The sequence below is a fragment of the Stigmatopora nigra genome, chromosome 6, assembly GCF_051989575.1.
Source record: "Stigmatopora nigra isolate UIUO_SnigA chromosome 6, RoL_Snig_1.1, whole genome shotgun sequence".
Classification (NCBI taxonomy): domain Eukaryota; kingdom Metazoa; phylum Chordata; class Actinopteri; order Syngnathiformes; family Syngnathidae; genus Stigmatopora; species Stigmatopora nigra.
Window position 1 is genome coordinate 15,454,679 of NC_135513.1, and position 25,703 is coordinate 15,480,381.

The 25,703-nt window shown below is 41.6% G+C and overlaps 1 protein-coding gene across 1 annotated transcript; it reads left to right on the top strand.

The window, feature by feature from the left end:
- The first annotated feature begins 474 nt into the window (after positions 1-474).
- mtnr1aa (melatonin receptor 1A a) lies at positions 475-23,797 on the top strand. The gene is made up of 2 exons (XM_077719761.1): positions 475-1,092; positions 21,181-23,797. The coding sequence occupies exons 1-2, from the start codon at positions 891-893 to the stop codon at positions 22,095-22,097; spliced, it is 1,119 nt and encodes a 372-aa protein (XP_077575887.1). The 5' UTR covers positions 475-890; the 3' UTR covers positions 22,098-23,797.
- The last annotated feature ends 1,906 nt before the right edge of the window (positions 23,798-25,703 follow it).

Genomic DNA, 25,703 nt, shown 5'->3' on the forward strand with positions numbered 1-25,703 from the left:
GCTGAGAAAGAAGAGAATAGAATCCTTTATAGTCAAAGACTTTTACTGTGAAAATCAGTTTGTTAGCTCCCGCATGACAACATGACACTTAAAGTACAGTAAACAATAATGAGAAAGCTCATAAAAGTCAAGAAAAACAGGATAAAACTAATTAGCAATCGTCATAAATATGTGCATTGCAAAAAAAGTGAATTGACGTGTTTATATTCAAGCTTTTTGCATGATTTTTTGTGAATATGATTTATGACGGGGGAGTTATTGCATATAGAAGACCTTTTTATGTCACTTTTTTGTGTTAAATATGCTCAGATATCTTTTTAAAGTCACTCAATGTATTTGAATGCACTTGTAAGTGTTTGTATCAGTGAAAGGCACCAAAACTATGAATGAATAACTGAAGGAATGAATATGAATGGCTTAGCACTATGAATGAAACTCTGCAGTTCCACCGCTCATCCGCAGAGTGGCAGTGTTCTCCCCCGGCACCTGATGAGAGCGCAATGTGGTGGCAGCGGCGGCGGCGTTGAAGTTGTCAGACACAACACGCGTGGACTCCGGAGAGCGCAGACACGCCGCGTGGGGTGGGCGGGCGTTTGGGCATTGGATCGAAGCAACCCGGAGGGCATGCTGGAACAGAGAAAGCCCACAAAGCCCACAAATCCCCGTCCGCTTACCGTCACTCAAACCCGTGGAGGGCGAGGCGGAAAGAAGCGCCGGACCATGAGGACCAGGACCGCGGCCGCGCCAGGCGACCGAGAGCCGGCGTCGGTGGCCAAGACGACGGCCAAGACGACGGCGGCTAAGTCGGCGTTTAAAGCGGCCAAGGCGGCGACATCCCCCCGATAACTCCGGGACAGCCTCCCCCCTCCAAAGTTGGTTCTCCCTGGACAATGCTCACAAATGGGTCTGAGGTGAACAGCACCGCGCCCGAGCCGGACGAGCAAGCCGCTGCCGCTGCTTCGGTTCTCCAGCGCCCGCCGTGGGTCACCACAACTTTAGGCTGCTTCCTCATCTTCACCATCGTGGTGGACATCCTGGGCAACCTGCTGGTGATCTTCTCCGTGTACCGCAACAAGAAGCTCCGGAACGCAGGTAGGGTCGCATTCCAACACACTTTTCGCACATTTTCACCTGCGACGATAACTTTGTAACCATGTTTTTGACGAGATCAAATGTTAGTTTTTTCTTCGCTTTCGTACAACTAAATGGGTTTTGTAGTTCCGAGAAGAAATCGTAAGGTTTTGGTTGTTTAAATTGAAATGTCTTTTTGGGTACTTAGCTATCTCCGCGCTAGCTTGACATATCTTTCTGTCTAGTTGATTTAATGGCGTCATTGCTAATCAGAACACATTTGCGAATGGGCATGAAATCCATGATTGAAGAAAAAACGGTTTGTTATCTGCAAATCTCGCGGTTGTAAATGAAATTTATGGTTACAGGTGCAATAGTTTTACTAGATTTATGACCAAATTCTTGAGTTAACTAATGATTTAACCCATTTGAGGCGCTGGGGTCACTACAGTTGACACTTTAACAAATTTCTCCAAAACTTATCTTTTTGTTTGTTTATGGGCACTAAAGACATTCAACTTTTCACTAGGCAAGTTTTGTTAATTTAATATTAGCAATATTTATCCGTAATTTTCAATGATTAATCATTTTTGTGTTTTAAATATGTATTTTCTATGATTATATCTATGTAGAACATGAGCATATCGTTTAGAAATATGAGGAATATATTTAACATAATTTTTCTAAATAAGCAAATATCGTACTGCTTACTGTCAAAATATAATCATAGTAGAATAAAATACATATCTGAACATCAAATCAGTCGCAATTTCCCTTTTCAGATAAAAAAAGCACAAATTAAGGACATTTACTGTTTACCTTTTCAATTTTCTTTAATAAATACTTGAAAAATGGCATTCTACAAGTGAATAAATGGTCACCAAGGCATATTTCCCCCCAAAACATTGATTTAATTATGATATATTGGACGCCCCATACCGTCAATGGCAGCCAAATAGTTGAAATGACTTTTCTTTTTCTGATTACGGTCCTTGACGGACTCCCTCGCCGGTCGGTGGAAGGATATATATATATATATATATATTTAGCGTTATTGTGTCAGGCGCAGCCTAGTTTTTCGAGCGGAGGTAATTTCACTGACCCCCACAGCGAGCGCGCCAAACAAAGAGCAACAACCCAAGCAATTATTGGCATTCTGAAGCCAAAGGGGGAAGCTGGCTCGTTGGCTCGGATGTTCGCCTGCCCGCCCGCTCGCCCGTCACGCCGCCCACCCGCCGCCGCATCTCGCCGTTAATGCTTTGGTCCCCGGGCCAATCTGAGCTCAGTCACCTGATCGCGTCTTATTCTAAAGCAGCAGTAAAAAGTACAGCGTTACCTCTACTTACAAACTAAATGGCTTCTACTTCTTTGTTACTTGGATCATGGTCACTCGAGCAGGATTTTACATGTCAATCCTTTAATACACTGGTGTCAAAGTGGTGGCCCGAGGGCCGAATCTGGCCCGCCGTGTCATTTTGTGCGGCCCGAGAAAGTCAATCAAGAGTGCTGACTTTCTGTTTTAGGATGAAATTCAAATGATAGATATAGATGTATATTAAATTTCCTAATTTTCCCCTTTCATATCAATAATTGTCATCTTGAATCCGTTTTTTCTGTTTGTAGTTCAAAAATAATTTTGTAAAATCAAAAAAATATGTATAAAAAGCTTAAATAAACATTGCCTTAGATCTATACAAAAAACTGAATATTCAGGGGTTTTAATACAGTTCTTTTAATCAATTTATAAAAAAATATCTAAATATGATATCTAAAATGTTCCGGTAGGTACATGTAATACAAAAATATATATTTAATAATAATTTGGTAAATTTTATGCATCCTAATGATACAATTTTGCAATTGCAGTTGATCACGCAACTCTTTGTTTTGTCGAAAAACTTAAATAATTTACTGGAGTATAAATGAAGCAGAACACCCCCTAGTGGGCCACTTCTGACCCGCGATCCGCACATTCGACTCCTCCGATTGAACCGATCCAACTAATTGAATCTCACCTCGACGAATCACATTTGAATCGAGTCGCCATCCGCCAGGGTCCGCCCAGCGGCGGGTCAACTTGAGAAGACCCCGCCCCCAGAGCCGCCATGACGTCAATGGGCCCGTCTGCCCATCGGCATCCGATTCCGCATTCGACGGTTAGGCACGCGCGCGGGCCGCCATGTTTTCGATCGGAATGCGCCGCCCGCCACAGGCCGTGAAATAATTATCCGATTCTCGCAACTTTTCCGATCGGGATTTCATTACCGGCGAGTTAGCGAGCCCCTTTATGGAATTAGTTGTCATTAATCGGACGCCTCTGAAATGTAATCCGTCTCGCTGGCGGGTCCCGTCGCTCGTCCAAAAATATTGGACGTCTATTTTGATATGGCTTAACCATTTTTAGATATATTTAGATTTTTTTTAATAAACCGATCAAAAGAACTGGATTAAAATCCCTGGATATTCAGTTTTTATGGACTAAAACAATGTTTATTCTAGCTTTTTTAAATATATTTTTAGATTTTACAAAATGATTTTGAACTAAAAACAGAAAAAATGGATTAAAAAAGGACAATTATTGATTTAAAAGGGGGAAATCAGGAAATGTACTCTACTCTTCATTTTAATATCATCCAAAAACAGAAAGACGACATGATTTACTTTCACGGGCCGCACAAAATGATGCGGCGGACCAAATTCGGCCCCCGGGCCTCCACTTTGACACCGGTGTCATAAATAGATGAAAATCTAATAGCCTTTCCGCCCCCGTTAGCAAAAAGCGAAATAGCATCTAAATCAACGACAAGCGCTTTAATGTCAGCAGCGCTCCCATCTTTGGGATTTATTTATTTAGTTTTTATTTTTTGTCCCCCCCCCCCGGTCCCACGTTTCCGCTCGAATAGATGAAGTCCTTATCTGCGGCGTGACAGGTACATTGCAGACGATTTAGCGGCGCGCAAAACAAACCGGCGGGCAGCCGCGACCGCTCGGTGACGGCGGACGGGCGCTGCGTGACAACTTATTCGCTCGTGCCATTTGGAACGCCAGAGATTAGAAAAGGCACAACATGGAGAGTCATTGGCTCGACTCTTTTCACCCGTTCTTCGTTATCGTGACGTCACTTCCCGTGTACTTTGGTTCACTTCGTTTGAATTTGAATTGACTTCCCATTTTCGATCACCGTAAATCCCTTCCGCACTAAATTGTATAGCTAATTTGCTAATGGGAAGTTGTTTACATTTTGGTGACTTCCTCTTAATTGCGAGGCATTTGTATTTCCCTTCCTGTCTATTTAGATTTTTTTTTATTTTTGCTTTAGTAGTCTTAAACTCGTGCGTCAAACTGATTGTGCGAAAAGGAAGTTGTTTACGTCGTTGTTAACAGGTCACATTCTTTAATTTTAAGGCGTTTACAAGTCACTTCCTGTTGAGTTTCTTGATTTTCGTAAATCCCCTGTGGGTAATTGTTTGTTTTCTAATAGGAATAAGCAAACATATCCATGCTAAATACATAGAGATTTAACACACACAAAAATGCTAGTAGCTAGCGTTCCTGACTAATTTTGTTGATTTTAAATTGAACAAACGGTACTCAAATTATTAATGGACACTTTTGCTTAGTTTAGTAAACATGATTTTAACTTCCCCTTAATTTTGGCACATGTATAGGTCACTTTTTATTAATTTTAGATCATTTTGTGTTGATTTAGATTTTGTTGGGTCATTAGAAAGATAATGCTCCCGTGCTACACTTTTATTTTGCTAACAGGAAGTCATTTACAGGTCTTTCCTGTTAATTTTGAGTCATTTCTGTATGTTTTTTTCCTGTTGACTTAGATAATTCTTTTGCTAATCATAAATTCTGACGCTAAACTACAAAACGTTCATTTGAGGTCACTTGCGTTTAGCTTTTTTTGTAGTACTTTTTCTTAAGTACTAGTACTTAGCCATTTTTTTTGCAAACAGGAACTTGCTGACGTACTTTAAATAATGTAGCCCCAAAAGCTATTATTCTAATGTCATTGGCTAATTTGCTCATTTGAAAAGCGAGCTAACAATCCGCTAATTCTTAGCTTGTCCCCGAGACGTTTACCCGCACATTTTTTCGCGGCTTCAAGCGCAAAAAGAGGACCTCCGCCGTTGTGAAAAAAATAAAAGTAGACACGCTTCCGCCGCGGGAGCGCCACGCTACACGCCACGCTACACCAAACGGATTGCGGTGATAAAAATCAGGTGTAATGGCGGCGCCTTCTTTACAAAGCCTTTGAAATTCCTCAAGCAGGAAGATGGCATCGAACACGGGAGGATTTGTTTTCCTTTGACTTTTTTTTTTTGTATTTACGCCGTCTTGATCCAATTTCCGTCGAGGATCTTCCCAAAACAAAGCCGCCGGTTATTTAGAAAAACCCTTCCATTTTTAATGAAGACGTCGGCAAATGGCGCTTAATTCCGCATTAACGTTTTGTTTTTTTCCCCCGCCTGTGAAATATTCATTACGCCCTGAGCCACCAAAAGGTCCGTTTTTTTTTTTTCTTCGTTTTTTATGAACGGGGAAACGGCCGGAAATAACATCCAGACCGCGGCGCGCCGCCAAGTCACGCAACCAACGGCTGAGAGGGTTGAACTTGCGTGTCACGCTCGCAATGGTGGGAGGGGTCAGAGTTTTCCGACCGTGTTGATTGGTCGGCGATATCGGGAGATCGATGTCCAATCGTGTGGCTCTAAAAATGTAATTAAATGTGTTGATTACTAGTATCGTATTTTCTCATATGCACGCCGTATTTGTCGCTAAAAAAATGATGAGGCTTATATGCGCACAAGTTAGACAAAACAGGTGACAAAGACAAAATGCGGTCGGATACGGTCATTTCTTTCAAAAAAGAGAAAAGATAAACAGATAAAATGCTAAACAAAATGTATTTTGACGTCCATGAAAGAAATTGAAGAATATTTTTTGTGTATCTTGCATAAAATGTGAAAAAAAAGTAAGTGCACCGCCATCTTACCTAGGGTTGACAATCTAGCCCACTTCCTGGTTGTACTGCTCACATGACTTCCTTTTTAATTTTTTCTATATGTAGGTAAGACTGTTTTGGAATCCACTAAGTGTTTTATACAGTATCAGAAATACCCCGTACAGTTATTTTTCTTAAAATTTCCCCTTTAAAGTAACACTTTTGTACATATTAAAACCAAGAATACGCTGGTGAAAACAGTGACCGGGCGATTTATAGTCCGGAAAATACGGTCCATCAATCCATCTTATATTTGTTATAATGACAATACTAAAATGTGTTTTTAATCATATTTTTTAAGGTAAAAATGGGGAAGAAACTTTTTTTAAACAATAAGATCAGTTTTTCTCAATTAAAAAAAATGGTGGCAGCCATGAATATGTAAGGGAAAATTGTGAATCCGGGGGACGGCTTATACGAGGGAAATTGTAAAATTCAACGATTTCATGGCAATTTTAAGGGTGTGGCTAATACGCGGGGGGCGTTTAATATGCGAGAAAATACGGTAGTGGACATTTATAAAATAAAACGGTCCAAAAATCAGTCAAAAAATTGTTTTCATTTTACTTTGGTCAAAGCTTCGCCCCTACCAACATGGCCGCCCTGAGATATCAAATAGAAGCTAATTGGCTGCCTAACCTCCCACCTGAATTAGATTGGACATCCGTCCCACGTTTGAAGGAGTCTCCAAGTTGGTTTACGGCGCCGAAAGAGTTAACCCGCCGGCGACTTATTATGTTTGACTCCGTGGCCGTCTTTCCGAGTTTTTTACCGTCTTGGAAAAAGTGCCGTTGGACAAAATTAATTTGTGTTTGAAGAGCCTGGCAGCCATTGTTAAGCCACGCCGCACAGCGGGCGCGCTGCCAACGCTAGCGCTATCCGGGGGGACAGCTGCCTAAGGGGGTGCTGGCGAGGGAGGAGGGGGGGGACGGCATTTCGGCGAGGAGGTGGGGGGGGGGTGCCATGACAAGGACTGCCTTCCTTATGTCATGGCGCCCTGTCCCTTAACACACACACACACACACAAAACACACTTTTTGCTAGTCTAGCAACTCCTTTTATTCTGTCATATTCGGCTTAAGGCTATTTTCTTATTGAGGAAACTTATCCTAATGTTTAAAAAGTAGTTTCTTCCCTTTTTTTAAGACGATTAAAAAGACATTTTAGTATTGTTATTATAACAAATAGAAGATGGATTGATGGACTGTATTCTCTGGAGTATAACTCGCTCTGTGATGATTTTTATTTGAGTTTTCTTGGTTTTAATTGAGTACAAAAGTATTACTTTGAAGGGAAACTTGCAAGAAAAATCTTCACACGCGGTATTTCGGAGATATTTCTTAGATCGATTGCTGGATTGCACATTGTATGCATGTAGATTCAAAAAGGAAGTCATGTGATCATTACAACCAGGAAGTGTGTCCATCTTGGTCTAGGTAAGATGGCGGCACCCTGGCTGAGCAATGGCAGGCACGAATGAGCAAGTTTTTCACGTTTTATGCAAAATATGCATATTTATTTCTTGAATTTCATTCAAAAACATCCAATAAAATGTTCAATGTTTTATCTGTTTAATATATCTAAAAAACTCAAATAAACATGTTTTATATCTATAAAAAACAGCATATGCAGGGCTTTTAATCCAGTTCTTTTAATCCATTTATAAACAAAACAATCGAAATATTCTATCTAAAATGGTCCGTCCCACATGAAATCTTTATTTTTGCTGACGCCACTGTATGTTTTTATCGCATTCTCCCGTCCGACTGCTCAAACAAAGCTGACGTCAAAATGCGGGGAATTTGATCTTTATCCGCCGCGTCTCGGCAGGATAAACACAAGGTACGCTCGCCGCCGCCGCCGCCGTTATTTAATTAAAAACGCATATTTGTCCGCTTCTACCTGCCCATCATCGGCTCGCTCCCGCCACGGCGCCGTCTTAAAACCAAAAAAAAAATCTTCGGACTAATTAGGGACCCCGCCAAAGCCGGCGGGTCGTAACTGGACAATTAATTTACAGCGTGGAGCGCCGATAAGGATCCGCCTTCTTTCTTTCTTTCATTCTTTCCCCGCCGGCCGTTTAACCAGAGATGGCGCCGATAACGGGCCATCCCGGCCGACGTCTTCGGTCGGGCCTCGATAACCTTGGTCAAATCTCTGTAAAGGTGGCGGGCTAATTAGGGAAACGTGAGCTAAAGATGTGGTTAGCTATAGCCGTGGACGCTATCTTTTGTTTGGACAAGATTGTTGATGTTCAAATCGGCGCCCACGTTTTCTCAGGCTTTCGATGCTTGTGGACAAAAAAAGCGCCGCTATGAAATGGAAACCCTGTATAAAAAATAGAAAAATGCGCCTGGGTAATTCAAGATGGAGAAAAAACAAATTGGCCACAGTGGCAGCAGCGTTTTACTGTTTCCTTGTCCTGGAACCTGGAAGTGGGATATGTACATAGTTTTTCTATGGATATGATGACGCAAATTCATCTCGGGAAGTTTTATTTGGGTCGGATTCGGGGTTCCCTCTATTTGTTGAGTTTGTGTGGTCATCCCGTGCTTGCGTGGCTTTTCTTTGGGTACTCCCACCTCACAAAAACTTGCATCGCTAACTCTCGCTAACATAAACAATCGACCCCATAGACACGAAACAAAATAGAACAAAAATATGACCGCTACAAAACCTCGCCAATATCAGATCATCAACAACAACCAAAATGTCCAAAAAAACCCCATAAAATGGCTAAAAACATCCAACTATTAAAAGCTAGCATGAAAAACGGGACTAAAAACGCGCGGCGTGATTTTTAGCCGTCACGTGTGGCTCCAGACTTTGACGTCATTGGCGTCTTTGCTTCGATTGACAGCTCATTTCCCAGCCCGTCAAGCCCTTTTCATATTTTTTTTCTATTATTCCCCCGCCCTTTTTGGCAGGAAACGCCGAGCGAGCGAGCGAACGAGCTAGCGTTCCTATCAGGCGCCGGACGAAACCTTTTCCCGATTTCCTCCTATTTGCGGGATTATCTGTACACGCGGCGGCGGCGGCGCGCCCGCGGTAATCCCTTCTTAAAATACGCGTAGCTGACGCAAAAAATATGACTCCCCCGGGCCCCCTCCCCCTTTTCCATATTTCATATTTCCCGATAGTCACAGTGAGAAAACGTTACATTTGTCTTTTTGGTTTTTTTTGAATGAAGATGTTGGGGAGCGCGGCAAAGGCTCCGCCCCTCCCCCTCCGCCCCTCCGCCTCCCGCCGGCTTGCGTTTCCCTTTCGACCTGGCCGCCCGCCCGCCCGCCTTCATATTACATGACACGCTGTCTGTTTGCATCGCGTTGATCCGACACCCCCGCCCAGGTCCGGAGATCTCACGTTGTCAGGCCTCATACCTGCGGAAGAGCGTCCGACGGCGCCGCTCTGCTCGCCTGTCGTCCAATCGGCGCCGCTTTAAAGAATTAATAGTGACTTTGAGGCTCAATTTAACATTTTTAGACATGTTTGATATTAAAGGGCTCTTTTTCTATCTTTAAATGAAACAAAAAAAGAAAATATGTCCAATTTTACTTCATTTTAAGCGAAATAGCAGCAAAAATATGATCTAAAAGAGTTAATAAATATTTTTAAAATTGTTTTACAAATGTATTTATTCAAAATAAAAATTTAATATATTTCTAGATTTTTATTCTGTTATTTAAAAAAAATGAAATATATTTACTTTTTGAGTGAATACTTTTTTTGCCCATTCATTTTAAGCAAAATAGCAGCAAAAATGTGATCTAAAATAGTCAATAAATATTTTATAAATAGTTTTACAAATGTATTTATTCAAACCAAAAATGTAATATATTTCTAGATTTTATTTTTTATTTAAAAAAAGAAAATATTCAGTCTTGTTATATATTTAAATAGCTTTAAAAACAAATTTATTCCAACCAAAAATATTCTAGATTTTTAATTTTTTATTTAAAAAATCTCACTTGGTAGCCTAAAAAATAGATAAATAAAATAAAATAAATGCAGAGGAAATATGAATTCAGGCAAAGTTTTTTAAAATTCAAAATAAAATATATGAATTTAAAAAAAAATCAATAAAAACAATCATTTTAAATTGTATTTTTGCTCATATAAGACAAACGACAACAACAATTACCTTAATGCTTTTTCTATGAATCAAAACATTTAAGTAAGCAAATGTCAGACAGGGCATGAATTGGTCTTTTGACTCATTTGACTGGGTGTCCTCTGTCCCGCTCTCATTCTGTCTCCTGGCTTGAAATTTGAACAGATAAGCGTAATGAGAGCATCCATAAAAGCGTGAGTCGACATGACTTAGGCCCCTCCCCCTCTCCCCCTCCCCCCTCCACTTCCGCCCGGGCTATTTTTACGTATTTACAATACTAGTCTACAGTGAAGAAAAAGTGCTTTCTGCTCGACGGGACTTTGGCGTGACGCACGTTGCCGCCGCTCAGGGCGCCCCCGTCCAGTCGAGCGCCCGTGCTCATCCGAGGGGAATTATGCTCGACGCGCGCTAACCAACCGGGGGGTGCCGTGGGCCCGCCGTCAATATACTTATGCCATTTGCTCAATTTACATTCATTCATTCGCCCCCCACCCGGCAAAATGGCGTCTTAAGAGTTCAAAAGGAACCTTCAAATACCCTCAAACCAACAGAAAGTCATGGGGAAATGAGCAGGAAACAACAAACGGACAAGATGCATTCTGGGTAATCCCTCCAAATCAATAGGAAATGATCCAAATTGACCAGAAATGACTCGAAAGTACCCTAAAATGACCAGGGAGTGATGCAAAATGACTTTATTGACAATAATAGATGTCTAATTTGCTGTCAATGCTAGTCTTTCAGTGCCATTATTGGTTCTTTTGGCCACTGGTGTCAAAGTGGCGCCCTGGGGGGCCAAATGTGGCCCGCCGCATCATTTTGTGCGGCCCGAGAAAGTTAATGATGAGTGCTGACTTTCTGTTTTGGGATCAAATTCAAATGAAGAGTATAAATGTATATTATATTACCTGATTTTCCCCCTTTTAAATCAATAATTGTCATTTTTTAATCATTTTTTTGTGTTTTTAGTTCAAAAATAATTTTGTAAAATCTAAAAATCTATATAAAAAAATCTAAAATAAACATTGTTTTACATCTATAAAAAACAGAATATTCAGGGATTTTAATCCAGTTCTTTTAATCCATTTATAAAAAAAATCTAAATATTGTATCTAAAATGGTCCAGCCCACATAAAATCGAGTTGACGTTATGTGTCCCGTTAACCAACCTGAGTCTGACACCCTTTCAACGTCTAGCACCCTCCACAGTGGCGAGTTAGTCAACTTTTTGTGCCAAAAATAAAATTGGGCCAGATCTCCGCTGCGCCTCATAGTGCGGAAAATACGCAATTTCGATTTGCAGCAGAAGCACGAAAACGTCTCGTCTTCTATTCGTCGATAATTGTCATATTGGGAGATTGAGGAGTCGGCACCGGTTAGAAACCCTGAGCGGGGCCGGCGCTCTTTTTCCCAAGGTGCCCTTGAAGGGAGCACTCGGCGGGACGGCGGGCGCCAAGAAAGAGAAGAGTGCGTGCGGCGTTGAGCGGCGTTGAGCGGCGTTGAGCGGCGTTGAGCGGCGTTGAGCGGCTTCCAGCTGCGAACGCGTCACATTGCATGAGCGTTAAAGCCGGGCGCTCATGGAGAAAAAAATGCACTCGGCCCAAACCCGTCCGCCGCCTTCCGCATGCCGCGCGCCGCACGCTGCTTAACACAACACTTCCGCTTGGACAGCTGCTGCCGAAAATGCTGCTGCTGCTCCGTGGCCGCTTTTGCTTTGTTTTTTCGACTTCAGTCCTGTTTGGTAGCCATTTTCAGAGCAAATTCCAACAAACATTCTTCTCATTATTAAAATATTTGACTCATTCCGATAACAACGTCATCAAACGTCCACGTTGTAAAAAGTATGGAAAAGTATTGAAATATTACTACCGAAATCGTTAAATTTTGCATCCGAATAGCGATGCTCAATTTTTTGTTTTTGCACCTGGATTTTGTCGTCATGGAGATAACTGGATTTTGCGCTAATCTCCATTTATAATGGATATTTTTGCATTTTTCTTTTTAGGTGCCCAATTCCATCAGACAGGGAGGTTCGAATTAATATTCATTTGTTTTTAACATTAATTTATTTGTAAGCCATATATTTTTTTAAATAATTCTGCTTAAGCTGCCGAATACATATGAACGTCATATTTTTGACCCCTGTGACCTTTGACCTTTTTATCCTACCCTGTTCAAAACACTCAAGTTAGTGCAAAATTCTTTTTGTGACCTCTGTAACCTTTGACGTCATGCCATACAAAGTTACTGACCTCATTACCCCCCAAAAATGCCATTTTTTGTGGCAATTTTACACTGCAAATGTAATCACCTTTTTATTTGTTTGCAAAACTTTAAGCCAAACCTCTTTTTGTGACCTTTAACCTCATTAGCGCATCATATATTCACCGCAACTGTTTCCTATCCTGCATATTTTCATGATAATCCTTCCGTTAATCGCCACATTTGTGACCTTTGACCTCACCCACCCTGAAATGTCACCCCCTCTTCCATTAAATATTACAAAAATATCTTCTATTGAATAATACAAAAATATCTCACAACCTTTTATCCATTCTCAAGTCATCTCAAAAATCAACATATTTCTGTCCTCTGTGACCTTTGACCTCATTTAGCCCCCCAAAATAAAATGCCTTTGTTTCCTATTACTCAACATTACAAACTTCCAATGTGTTTACAGTCAAATAAATCAGATTTATCTCCAATTTGACAATAAAACTAGTACAAATACTACTAATATTAGTATAAATTACAACTGCTGTAAAAAAAAAAAAAAAAAATGGCAGACAAACAGGTCGTTGTTGTCACGCGCCTTTTGGACGGCGGCCTTGTTCTGAGACCAATCCCTCGGAACGTTCCGGCCCGCTACCGATTGTGTGACGCCTTTTTACGGTAAATGCGGGTCGCAGGGGGGCGGGGCCAAAGGATCACGCCGAGCCAGCCAGTGACGGCGGTTTGCGACTCCGACCCGGCGATGAGACATCAGGTGACATTCACGCGTCGAGCGCAATAATCGTCAATGCGCGCACACTCCATGAGTCGCCAGACTCTTCTTACACTGACAAACATGCTTCACGTTTGTCACGTGACCACATGGCGCTAACAGTAGACTCATGGGAAAGAAAATTAAAAAAAAATAAGAAGAACATTTCAAATTAAAAGATTCATTTCTATGGTCGCTGGCCCAAGATAACTCAAGAATGAATAAAGGGATTCATTGAGGAAACTGGATTTGGTGGGAAATGGCCATTAGGAATGTTAGGGAGATGAGGTCAAAGGTCACATGGCTCAGAAATATGTTTGCATTCAAGTTATCGCAAGAACCAATAAGACAAGGTTGTCAAACTCAGGTTGGACCATTTTAAATATAATATTTAGATTTTTTTTATAAATGCATTAAAAGAACTGGATTAAAAACCCTGATTATTCCATTATTTAGGCTTTTTTAGTATATTTTTAGATTTTACTAAATTATTTTTGAATTAAAAACAGAAAAAAATAGATTAAAAATGACAATGATTGATTTAAGGTAATTTAATATCCATCTATACTCTTCTTTTGAATTTGATCCTAAAACAGAAAGTCGGAACTCATGATTGACTTTCTCGGTCCGCAAAAAAATGATGTCGCGGGCCACATTTGGCCCCCGGGCCGGTAATTTGACACCCGTGGATGACAGTATCTAGTCCTTCCCAGATGAGAAAAGCTTTTCTGTAATTTCCACTGACCTTGTTTTTTTTTTACCAATAATCAACAGCTCATAAAAAGCAAATTAAGATGAATCTAAAAAGGAAAGGGCTTCCGTTTGTGGCCTCAATTTCTTTCTTTTTCAATTTCACGCTATTTAACTCGGCGCTTATTGACAACCATTGATTTCCAGGCGCTCGCCACAGACGCCATCGGGCGTCCAATCACTTTTGAATAGTCGCCCGTCGACAAAGTGGCTTAACTCCAAGCGTCCCCTAATTTGCGGTCCAATCACGTCGGCTGGCGGCACTTTCCCAGACTGCCGTCCGTCTGTCACTTGTCTTTTTCTTGGACTAATTGAATTTATTTCCCCAACCAGTCTTTTATTTATTTTTTTCCCTTTCCAACAAACGGAGGCACAGCCAGACATTGTTCACAGTCGGCGGGGGGGATCGCTTGAATTTCCTTCACATCATCTCTGGCGGCACCTGGGGCAGCGGCGGCGGCGCCCGCACAACTCGCGAAATATGCAACAAAGGCCGCACGTTCGTGGAAAGTTACGCTCGGCTAAACTGGAGACCACATTTGTTGTTGTTTTTTTTAAAACGTCTTGAATTCTGGGATGCGCTTTTATTCCACTCGGCGCATCCGGATAGAAAAATTATGCCGCTTGACATCTTATCAGGCGTGTCGGCTCCACACGGATTGTTGACGGGCCACGTCGGGTCGTTCCGGGGCGGAACATATATGTATTTATGTATATATGTATACATACTTGTATGTATATGTATATATTTGTATGTGTGTATATATGTGTATATGTGTATATATGTGTACATGTATACATGTATACACATATATACATGTATATACACGTGTATATATCTGTATATATGTATACATGTATACATGTATATATGTATACATGTATACATGTATACACATACATATATACACTTATATAAATATGTATACATATGTATATATATATATATGTATATTGGTATATATGTATGTATGTATGAATGTATCTATACGTGTATATGTATATGTGTGGATATGTGTATATGTATATACATACATGTGTATACATATATATGTGTGTATATATGTATGTATATGTATGTGCGTGTATATATATGTATATTATATATATATACATAGAAAAAGACTGATAGAAAGACTAATCTAGTATCTTATCTTTTCAAGATCATAGTAATGACTTCACAAGCAGTTATGACAGGTGTCTTACGTTAACCAAGGCTAATAATTGTAAAATAAGCCAAATATGGCTCCCGAGCCATAGGTCCCCAAGCCCTAGATTTAACCCTTTACGCAACACTCTGTTGGGACCTCCGATCCAATTTCAAGTGGGAGAGCCCGAAAAAAAATCATAAATGTAATCCATTTTTCCTCGCGACTAAAGTCACCGTATAAAATGTAAGTGGTAAAAATGTAAGTGGTAAAAATGTAGTAAAGCCGTGGCTTTTAGGCGGGACACAGATTGTCCGCCAACGGCCGGGAGATTGACGTCTGTCCGCCAGCTGTTGCGTCCGCACGCAATGCACTTTTTTTTTTTTTTGATAACCGCCTTGCCTTTGCAAACCCTTCCAATAAAAAAAAAAATGATATATATTTTTTTCCTCCTCCTCCTCCCCCAATCAAAGGATTAAGGGCAAAGCCAGATCGTCAGGCCCAACAAAGGGGCGGGGTTTATCCCACGCCAATGGCCGTCCGTCAGCGGCAGCCCTCGCGCTAACCCCGCCCGCCGCTAACAAAGATGACACGCCGAGCCCTTTGCCGTCAATTGGGGTCAAACGCCGAGTCGTGCTCCACGGCGCCCGACCTCCATTTTAGCGGCGAATAAGTAGGGCGCAATTTGACGGCCCGGACGGCGGGTTAATGGCGTCGTTGTCGAGAGCTCGCAATCAGCGGCGTCTTAATTAGGTTACACCATCATCTCCTTTTTTCAAAGACATGAAAATGAAGCTTCATTTTCACATCAGCTTGACATTTTTTGCCCTTTGTTACACAAAATCTTTTTTCATCCGGGAAGGACTAGATACTGTCATCCACAGCTGGTGTCAAAGTGGCGGCCCGGGGGCCAAATCCGGTCCGCCGTAAGATTTTGTGCGGCCCGAGAAAATTTCTGTTTTAGGATCAAATTCAAATGAAGCATAGGTGTATATTATAATACCTGATTTTCCACTTTTAAATCAATCATTGTCATTTTTATCCATTTTTTCTGTGTTTTTAGTTCAAAAAATCATTTTGTAAGTTCTAAAAATATATTTTTAGCTAAAATAATAATTTTAGATCTATAAAAAACGGAATATTTAGGGCCTTTAATCCAGTTCTTTTAATTCATTTATAAAAGAAAAAAATAAATATTATATTAATGGTGAAATCAAGTTGACGTTACAGTAGTAAATTCAAGATAAGTGAGGTCGCCATAATCAAGGGACTACTGTATTTACTTCATCATGTTTATTAATGTGTCTGAGTGGTTAACGTGTTGGTCTCGCAGTTCTGGGGTCACGGGTTTGACCCCTGATCGGTCCTCCCAGTGGTCAGAGCGTCAGACTTGCAGTTCTGAGGTCGTGGGTTCAATTCCGGGTCAGTCCTCAGTTTGTATGTTCTCTTCGGGCTTGCGTGGGTTTTCTCCGGGTACTCCCCTTCCCTCCAAATTCCCCAAAAGATGCATTCTAGGTTAATTTAGCACTGGAAATGGTCCCTGGCTATGATTGGTTGTCCCCTGTTTCCTCCCCTTTTGACTGGGAAGTGCGTAACAGGGCGAGTGTGCGGGTGAGTGGGAGGGTGGCGAACAGATGGCGGGAAAAGCGCCCGATTCATGTTTGCTGATAAGTACGCTAACACCTCCGACACGCGTTGTGCCACATCTGCCACAGCGGGCGGGAAACTGGGCCAAAACAAATAGCAGTGCACATCCGTCGGGTTCACCCAAAAACCGCATTCTTTTGGACTAAAAAAAAAGGTATTTTATTTTTATTCCGTTTCCCCCCTCTGATCTTTTTGGACGGAAAGCAAAAGTATCATTTTGGCTAAAATCGGGAGAGTGATTAGCTTAAACGAGGCTTGGTTTTGACACTTTAGCGGCAAAGGCTAAAATGTTAAAGCGTGTTCATTAGCGTAGTGCTTTTGGATGAAGTGGGAGCTGTTCAACAATGTCACGTCATTCAACAAACGCCGTCATTAATGAACGTGGCATTACTTTGCCAGAGGGGGCAGCGCTGCGCCGTGCCACAAAGCGCCGCAAAGTGCCGCAAAGCGCCTCTCAAGGTCGCCAGGTTAGCCCAGCCGCCGCGCAATGTCAAAAGTACTAACGCATGTCATGAACTACATCGCAGCGTGTATACACAATACTAACTCTTGACTGCAGTTTTAAAATAGTAGTTTTTTTATTGTTAGCACTATTTTTTTAATTACATTAATTAAGTACCGTATTTTACGCACAATATAAGGCACACCATAAAGATTTGTTTTAAATGACAACAATGCGGCTTATCTTTTATTTTTTTCATTTTCTGAACCATTTATCCTCACAATGGTCACAGGGGGTGCTAGAGCCAATCCCAGCTAACTACAGGCTTCAGGCAATAGCCAATCGCAGGGCACGAGGAGACAAGGGGCAAACAATCATAGCTAGGGACTACTTAGCATACAATTAGCCTAGCATACATGTTTTGGGGATTTGGGATGAAACCGGAGTACCCAGAGAAAAGCCATGCAAGCCCTGGGAGAACATGGATGTTCCACACAGTGGGGACCCACATGGAATCGAACCCTCGACCCCAGAACTGCGAGGCTCAGATTGTAAACACTCCACGTCTGCTTAAATTTGTCATTTTTTGTTTTTGTTTGTTTGTTTTAAATAGAAAATATCAAATAGTCATGTCGTAAAATCAGAGAACATTTTCTATAGCAAAAGTTCTTTAAATATAAACATTGCAATAATTAGGGTTAAATTTATTTTTGGTTTAAAACGTAATGTTGAGTATTTTTTTTCTGTTTGAAAAGATTCCTTTGTACTACTTTGTACTTTAATTCCATTTTGCAACAAATGGAGCGTGCAAATAGTTTTGCGTTGGTTCCGTCATCGACGAGTCCTCGACCAATGGCGGCGAAGGAAAAGTGCGGTGTGACAAAACAGGCTGGATTTCCTTTCTGCGGTCGACGGCGCTTTCCGATAAGTCGCTTCATCAAAGGCATCTTTGCCAAAAAGCGGCGCTTATCTAATCGTCGGCCCGACAAGTCCCCCAGGGCGGCCATTTTTCTTCTTCTTCTTCTACTCCCAAAGCGGCACGAGTCGTCGGTCACACGGCCGCAAACAAACAAAGACTTGACTTCATGGCGGAGCATTTTTGCCTCTATTTTGCGTAGCGCCCGCTTCTCACAAGGCTCAACCAGACAGCTGCTGACCCCCACTTACCGAAAATTTCAAAAAATAAAAATAAAAACACATCCGTATTCATCAAAAAATTACAAACGTTTTTTTCCATATTTTTTTTGTCATTTCAAGTACTTTTACTTTTATTGCTTTACTTGATTTTCTTTGCGCTATTTTGAAGCAATTCCATTTCTTAAGACAGATGTTTTATTCTGAAATTGCCATTTTTGATATTTGATTAGATTAGATAACTTTATTGATCCCATATTGACATTTTAGACATAAAATATATAGGTCATAAATAGGTTAATTAATAACTTCAATAATAATTAATAACTAAATAAATTCATAAGTAAATACACAAATAATATATGTATAAATAAATAAATATATTAAAAATATTAATTAATAAATACATAAAATAAATATACAAATACATAAATATATAAATAAGTGTGTTGCTGAAATATATATACATATAAATAAATACATAAATAAATAAATATATAAATAAATAAATTAATGTGTTATACATATACATATACATATACATAGATGTACATGTATATATATGATTGGTGATAACATTCAGCCATTTGTTTTGTTAAAAACATGTGATCATTGTCTATGGTTGAACGTGAGAGTCTTCCATTTTTACAGATTTTCTCCCTTGACTTTCAAATCAGTGGCCGTTAAAAGTGTCTCACAAAAAACTGCGGCGGGCTCTTTTGGCGGGACCGTCTGTCTTTTGCGACCCCCTCCCCCACCCCGGTTCCCCCATCTTCGGCGAATTCCCCGAATGTGCCAGGAAGTGACATCTCAGTGCGCCGCTTGATTAAAATTCCACCGGGTGCCACTTGGCAGGCCTTTTCCATTTCAAAAACGTGACAGCGTGCGCTTCCCCGTCTCGCTAAAAGCTAGCGCCCAAGCGCCCACCCGCATGACGCCTGGACGGGTCGCTGGCGTCGCCCCCCGGTGGAATGTTTTCCTTTTACCGGAAGGAAAAAAAAGCCATCTTTGGTTGCCAAAGACAAAGACGCTTTTCTTTTTGGGACGTGGATGGTCGTGGAAGGCACGTTTGCGTCCGCCGTGACGTGTCGGCTTTTGTGGCGCGAGCAAATCCCGAAGATTACTGGGCTGGAAATCCAATCATTCGCTCGGAATAGAAGCTTATGTTCGCTAAAAGGGAAAAATGACGTTGCGCCCAACTCTCTCCATTTTAAAGCGCTTAATTGCGTTTTTGGTGGTTTTTACAACATTTTAGGGCATTTTCTGTTCATTTAGGGTCACTTTAAGACCAATTTGGGGTCACCTCTTGCAAATATTGGGTCACTTATGACTAATTTTGTCAAATGATAAGGATATTTACTTCTCAAAGACGTATTGATGGACGCCATTGACCTCCAAATTGTCCAAATCCTCCTTATTTTAGTTTATTGACATTTTTAGCTAAAATATTGTAGTTTTATTCGGACATATTTACTTTTGACAGCTTTATAAAACTTTCTCATCATCTTAGTGACCTTAAAAATGTATCCAGTCAATATCCTTTCATTTGCAAAGACTATTTCTAGCCGTATTCCATTTTTAATTTGATAACAATTCATAATTAAAAAGGGATCAGGAAAGTTCATTTGGCATTTGATTAAAAAACATCTTTGTGAATTCATTACTTTTGAAATCCAAGTCAACATTGTCCTTTCTTTCATATTCCTTATTTGACTTTTCATCCTTTGTGTTTTTATTGGTATTTTTTAATTTGATGACGGCAAACAAAGTCTGTTTTTGGATCGAAAGGACGAACGACACTTTTGTCCTTTTTTTTCTGCACCAAAAGAATCAGCTTTGGCCATTTATTTTCTTATTTTTTTGTTGATGTTTTATTATCAACGTGTGTAGCGTTTCTGGAAATAGATTTGATAAGGGATGGCGAGGAGGAGGAGGAGGAGGAGGAGATGAAAGTGGGCTCCTTCATCGTTGCCCAAAAAAAAAAAAAAAAACAATATCCCTCCAAATCCAATCCAAAGCGCAGAGGAACGTTTCGCATTAAGTGTCTTTCTGGCCGCCGCTCTAATAAAGCTCCTCTCGCCGCCGTTGCTGGCGTGCCGTCACTCCGCCGTGTTAACTCTTTCACCCTCGGCGTGCGTCCAGTTGCTCCTTGGCCCAACCCTTCTGAAAAAAAAACACCCAAAATAGGATATTGCATTGGAAACACATATTGATTTGTTCTAATTCGCCATCTATTAACAAAGTAACAAATAACTAGTGGTCTAATAGTACTAAAATTAGACAGATTTCACGGAAAAGAGACTTTTTGCACGGCAACGCGCTCGTAACATAACACAAACTAATTAAAATTAACTTTGATTATGATGCAGAAACTCTGAACTAAATGTAATCTAACTTTACACTAAACTTAGTTGTAATTTTGTCTGAAATTTATGATAGTTTTTCTTCTCGCAGTTTGGCTCTATTAGCTCCGCCTCCACCCTGACTTTCAGATTTAACCTATCCAAGGTTGTTTACTTTAGTCTTCCCTTCAAAATATTCCCAAAATAATGCCAAAGGATGCACACAAATGTCTTCACAATAGAATAACAAGAAGTAGTGTATACTCCTCTCAAATTAGCAAACAAGCTTCGCCATTCGCACTAAATAACGGAAAAAACACTAAAAAAAAATGCAAGGCTCCGCCCAGTGCTCATAGAGATATTACACAAGGGAGTTGCAACCAGAAAGACAGTCCATATGATGTCCACTATATGCTCGTATATCAAAAAATCCTTCGTATCTCAAGAGAAATACCTGCTCCAAATGTTACTCTTATCTCACATCGCCCGTATGTCGAGGTAACCACTGTATAATGACCGCCCTCTCCACCCCCCCCAGGCAACGTGTTCGTGGTGAGCCTGGCGGTGGCCGACCTGGTGGTAGCCATCTACCCGTACCCGCTGGTGCTGGCCTCCATCTTCGGCAAGGGTTGGAACCTGGGCTACGCCCACTGCCAGGTCAGCGGCTTCCTGACGGGCGTGAGCGTGATCGGCTCCATCTTCAACATCACCGGCATCGCCCTCAACCGCTACTGCTACATCTGCCACAGCCTCAAGTACGACAAGCTGTACAGCGACAAGAACTCGCTGTGCTACGTGCTACTCATCTGGGCGTTGACGGTGGTGGCCATCGTACCCAACCTCTTCGTGGGCTCGCTACGCTACGACCCGCGGGTCTACTCCTGCACCTTCGAGCAGTCGGCCAGCTCGGCCTACACCATCGCCGTGGTCTTCTTCCACTTTGTGCTGCCCATCATGATCGTCACCTACTGCTACCTACGGATCTGGATCCTGGTCATCCAGGTGCGCCGCCGGGTCAAACCCGACAACCGGCCCAAGCTGACGCCCCACGACGTACGCAACTTTGTCACCATGTTCGTGGTGTTCGTCCTCTTCGCCGTCTGCTGGGCGCCGCTCAACCTGATCGGGCTGGCCGTGGCCATCCGGCCGGAGGTGGCGCTGCCGCTGGTGCCCGAGTGGCTGTTTGTGGCCAGCTACTTCATGGCCTACTTCAACAGCTGCCTTAACGCCATCGTGTACGGCGTGCTGAACCAGAACTTCCGGCGCGAGTACAAGCGCATCGTGGTGTCGCTGTGTACCGCCAGACTCTTCTTTCAGGACAGTTCCAACGACCAGCTGGGAGACCGAGGCGGCGGCGGCGGCGGCGGGCCGGGGACCGGCGAAAGACTCAAGAGCAAACCCACGCCCTCGCCGCTCACCACCAATAACAATCGCGTCAAGGTGGACTCGCTGTGAAAAAAGCGCCGGGCCGACAAAACCAAATATGGTGGGAGGGGGAGGAGCTTCAAAGGACCGCCACACGGTGCTAATCTGACCACGTTTCCGGCGAGGGTCGGTATTCTTATCAGACACTTTTTTGGCTTTGCCGACCGAAGGACCTCCGGTAGCAACTGCCACGAGCTTTAGCCCCTCCTCCTCTTCCCGAGACTCCTAGAGAAGGCCCCCGATTGGTCAAGTTCAGATTGATCATCTTAACAAAACACCTTGCCGTCTAAAACTACCGCTAGAATACAGCTCATAACATCTAGTAGTCCACTAAGAGTTCCTGATTGGTCCCTGATGCCAAGTGGTTGCTAAAAGTCCTGATACCTTTGCTTCTAGTCTGTAAACAACATCTAGAAGTCTCTAAAAAAGGCTCTAGGACCCCACTACAGGTTCCCAGTAGTCAACAAGTGAAGGTCACTGAAAGTTTCAATGGCTCCCCATCTAGTCCTTGGACTCTCAAGCTCAAGTAGTCCACGACAAGTTCTTAGTGGTCCACAAGTGAAGAATGCTGAATAGTTGCTCAAAGTTCTGAAGTTCTAGACAGTAGACAACATCTTGGACTCTCAAAGAAACTCTAAGAAGCTCTAGTAGTCCACTACAGGTTCCCATTGGTCGACAAGTGAAGGTCCCTGACTAGTCACGATGCCAAATAGTTGCTGAAAGTTCCGATGACTCCGCTTCTAGTCCTTGGACTCTCAAAGAAACTCTAAGAAGCTCAAATAGTCCCCTACAAGTTCCTAGTGGTCCACAAGTGAAGGTTCGTCACGATAGTTGCTGAACGTTCTGAAGTTCTAGTCTGTAAACAACACCCTGGACTCTCAAATGGACTCTAGGACTCCACAACAAGGCCCTTGTCCTCCAATAGCCAAAGTTCCTGATGAGTCACAATTGGCAACAGTTCCTGAAAGATCTGATTGGACCTCTGTTGTTGTCAATGGCCTAATTGCAGTGTTCTGGTGCCGAAACCCGGGAAGTATAAACTTTCCCGTTTGGCAACACTGGTCTAGAGCTTCCTGGTGGTCAGAGACAGACCGCTAGCAAGTCCAAGTGGTCCACAAGCAGGTTCTAGTCGCCCCCCAACAATGGCTAGTCCTCACTCCCCGACGGTCCGCCATCAAAGTGCGACCAATCTCATTGTGAACATCTTATCAGGCACTTTTTGCATCGTAGCTCTCGTTGGGTCAACATTTTTCTTTTGTTTTTTTTGTTTTTTTTACGCCGACGATATCATCCTATTTATTTTCTATGTAGATATATTAGTCATGCAAATATATATATATATATGAATATATGAATATATGCGGTTTATCAGGTTCCAGCCAAGACAAAAGATTGACTAAACAGCTCATTTGTGGGAGTGTGCTGTCTTCTTATTCTTATTCTTATTATTCTTCTTATTCTATTCCCCTTCATGATGTGGAATATATATTTTAGTCAACAGGCCATCCTGTGATGATCAATCTTATTAGCGTGTATGCATGGATATCAGGAATTGTTCATAATATGCAAAATAAAAGAAGATCCACTTGAAAATGCTGCTTGGCTGCCTCAACAACATTGCGCAACGTGGAATGCTTTTGGGCCAAATTCGGAACAACTTGCGCCACTTGGAATTTCACAGATGATTAGATCTGGCCAGGATAGGCTCCGGCACCCCCTCAAAATTAATGGATGTAAAAAAATGGAGGCATAAATGCCTTGTGCTGTTATTTTCTTGATATTTTGGACAAATAATTGCAGTTTTTTTTCTATTAGTTATTATTATCATTTATTCATTATTTTTTTAAAGGAAAAACAGGATTTTTCTATTATATTTTTTAAAGGAAAACCAGCTTTTTTGTATTATTATTTATTCATTTATTTATTTTTAAAGGAAAACCAGTTTTTTTTACACTGTACATTTTGAGTTAATTGATAAAATAACATGTTAAATATTTTTGTTTTCATTTTAAAAGCAGAAAAAGATCTTCCACTTCTGAATTTGAGCAAAAACCATGATTGACCTTTACAGCCCTTTAAAAAAAAATCAGCGAACCGGTTTTTGGACACCCGTACTGGCAGGTTGACACCCCGGCACCCCCCGCATGGAGCCAATTTCCGGCAGCTGTTTTTTTTAATTTTTTTTCTTCTTCTCTTATTTCCCATTTGGAGGCAAACACAAAAAAAAGTTAGCTTAGCGTCGAGGCGGAATGACTCCGGGCTGATGCCGTTACGCAACGACATCCTCAAAGCAAAGTTGTGAAGGAGGGGGAGAGAAAGAGAGAGGAGAAAAGGGGGAATAGAAGAGGAAAAAGAAGAAGAAAATGTGAATAAATAAAGCGGGTGAGGACTCGACTCGACTCCCCCCTCCCCCTCCCCCGATTTGCCAGCTAGCGCTTTAATCCCAACGTGCGCAACTGTAATCTCTGCTGTTTTATAGGCCAACCAACCAAGAGTTCTTTAGACAAATCAACCATCCGCTTTATCGTTTTTTTTTCTTTCAAAACCAATTCTTGTCCAATCTGGGATTTTTTCTTTTTCTGGTCAAAATTTTTGTCATCCAGAAATGGGAGAATGTTTTCTGCTTTTAATGGAATTAATACAAATATAGAGATTTTTTTGTAATGGAATTTATTGAGATTTTTTTATAGAATCCAAATGTGAAAGACATTAATATAGACGGTTTTTTTTAGGAAATCCCCAATTTTTGTGGTCCAGAATTTTTTAAATGGAATTTATTGAGATTTTTTAAATTTATTTTTTTTTGGTTTTTTTAAATGGAATTTATTGCAATTTTTTTAATGGAATCCAAATGTGAAATACTGTTCAAATACTGTATCTATTTTAATGTTAGAGTAGTAGTTTTGTGCCCACACAAAAAAAATCATTCAAATTTGTCAATTAACGTTCAAAAATTTAAATGTTTTCCTTTAAAAAAAATATTTTACATTTTATTTTAACTCCCTAAACCCATTTTTTTCCTCTTTCGCAGTCCCCAAAACAAATTTGACCTGTTTTAAGGTCACCAATTTGACAGCCCATCAAAACCAATGACCAATTCCTTTGCTTTTTTTCACTCACTTATGACAGCGTAAAAATTGACCATCACATGGGTTCTGATTGGCCGCTTCAACACGGCGTGCGTGCGTGCCAATCCAGTGTGGAAGCGTGCCTTGGCGTATTCTTTCCGCGCTCGTGCGCTGGTGCGCTTCTATTTCATTTCCCGTTCTATTTTTAGAAGGCCAACGCACCAACGCGCGCGGATGCTTTTGTGGGTCAGCGCGTGTCAGCTTGCGCGCTGCTTTTGTTTGCGTTTGTCAAGCCAACTCGTTGGCCATTCGCCCAACAGACTCCTCCCCCTTCCCTCCCCGGGTCAAAATTGCGCCCGTGCATGTCAAAAGAACACATTTGGGAAATGACTTTTTTAAAAACGCTGGCGTGGAGCACCCGTGTATCTCCTGTGAGGGGCAAAAAATACCAACAAAATACGCTGGCGGCGCCGGTTGCTAGCGGCACGTGGCCGCGACAGGCCTCCGAAGCGGTTAGCCCGGACAAACGGACGGAAGGAAGTCACGTTTGTCCGGTTGATTGGTCGGT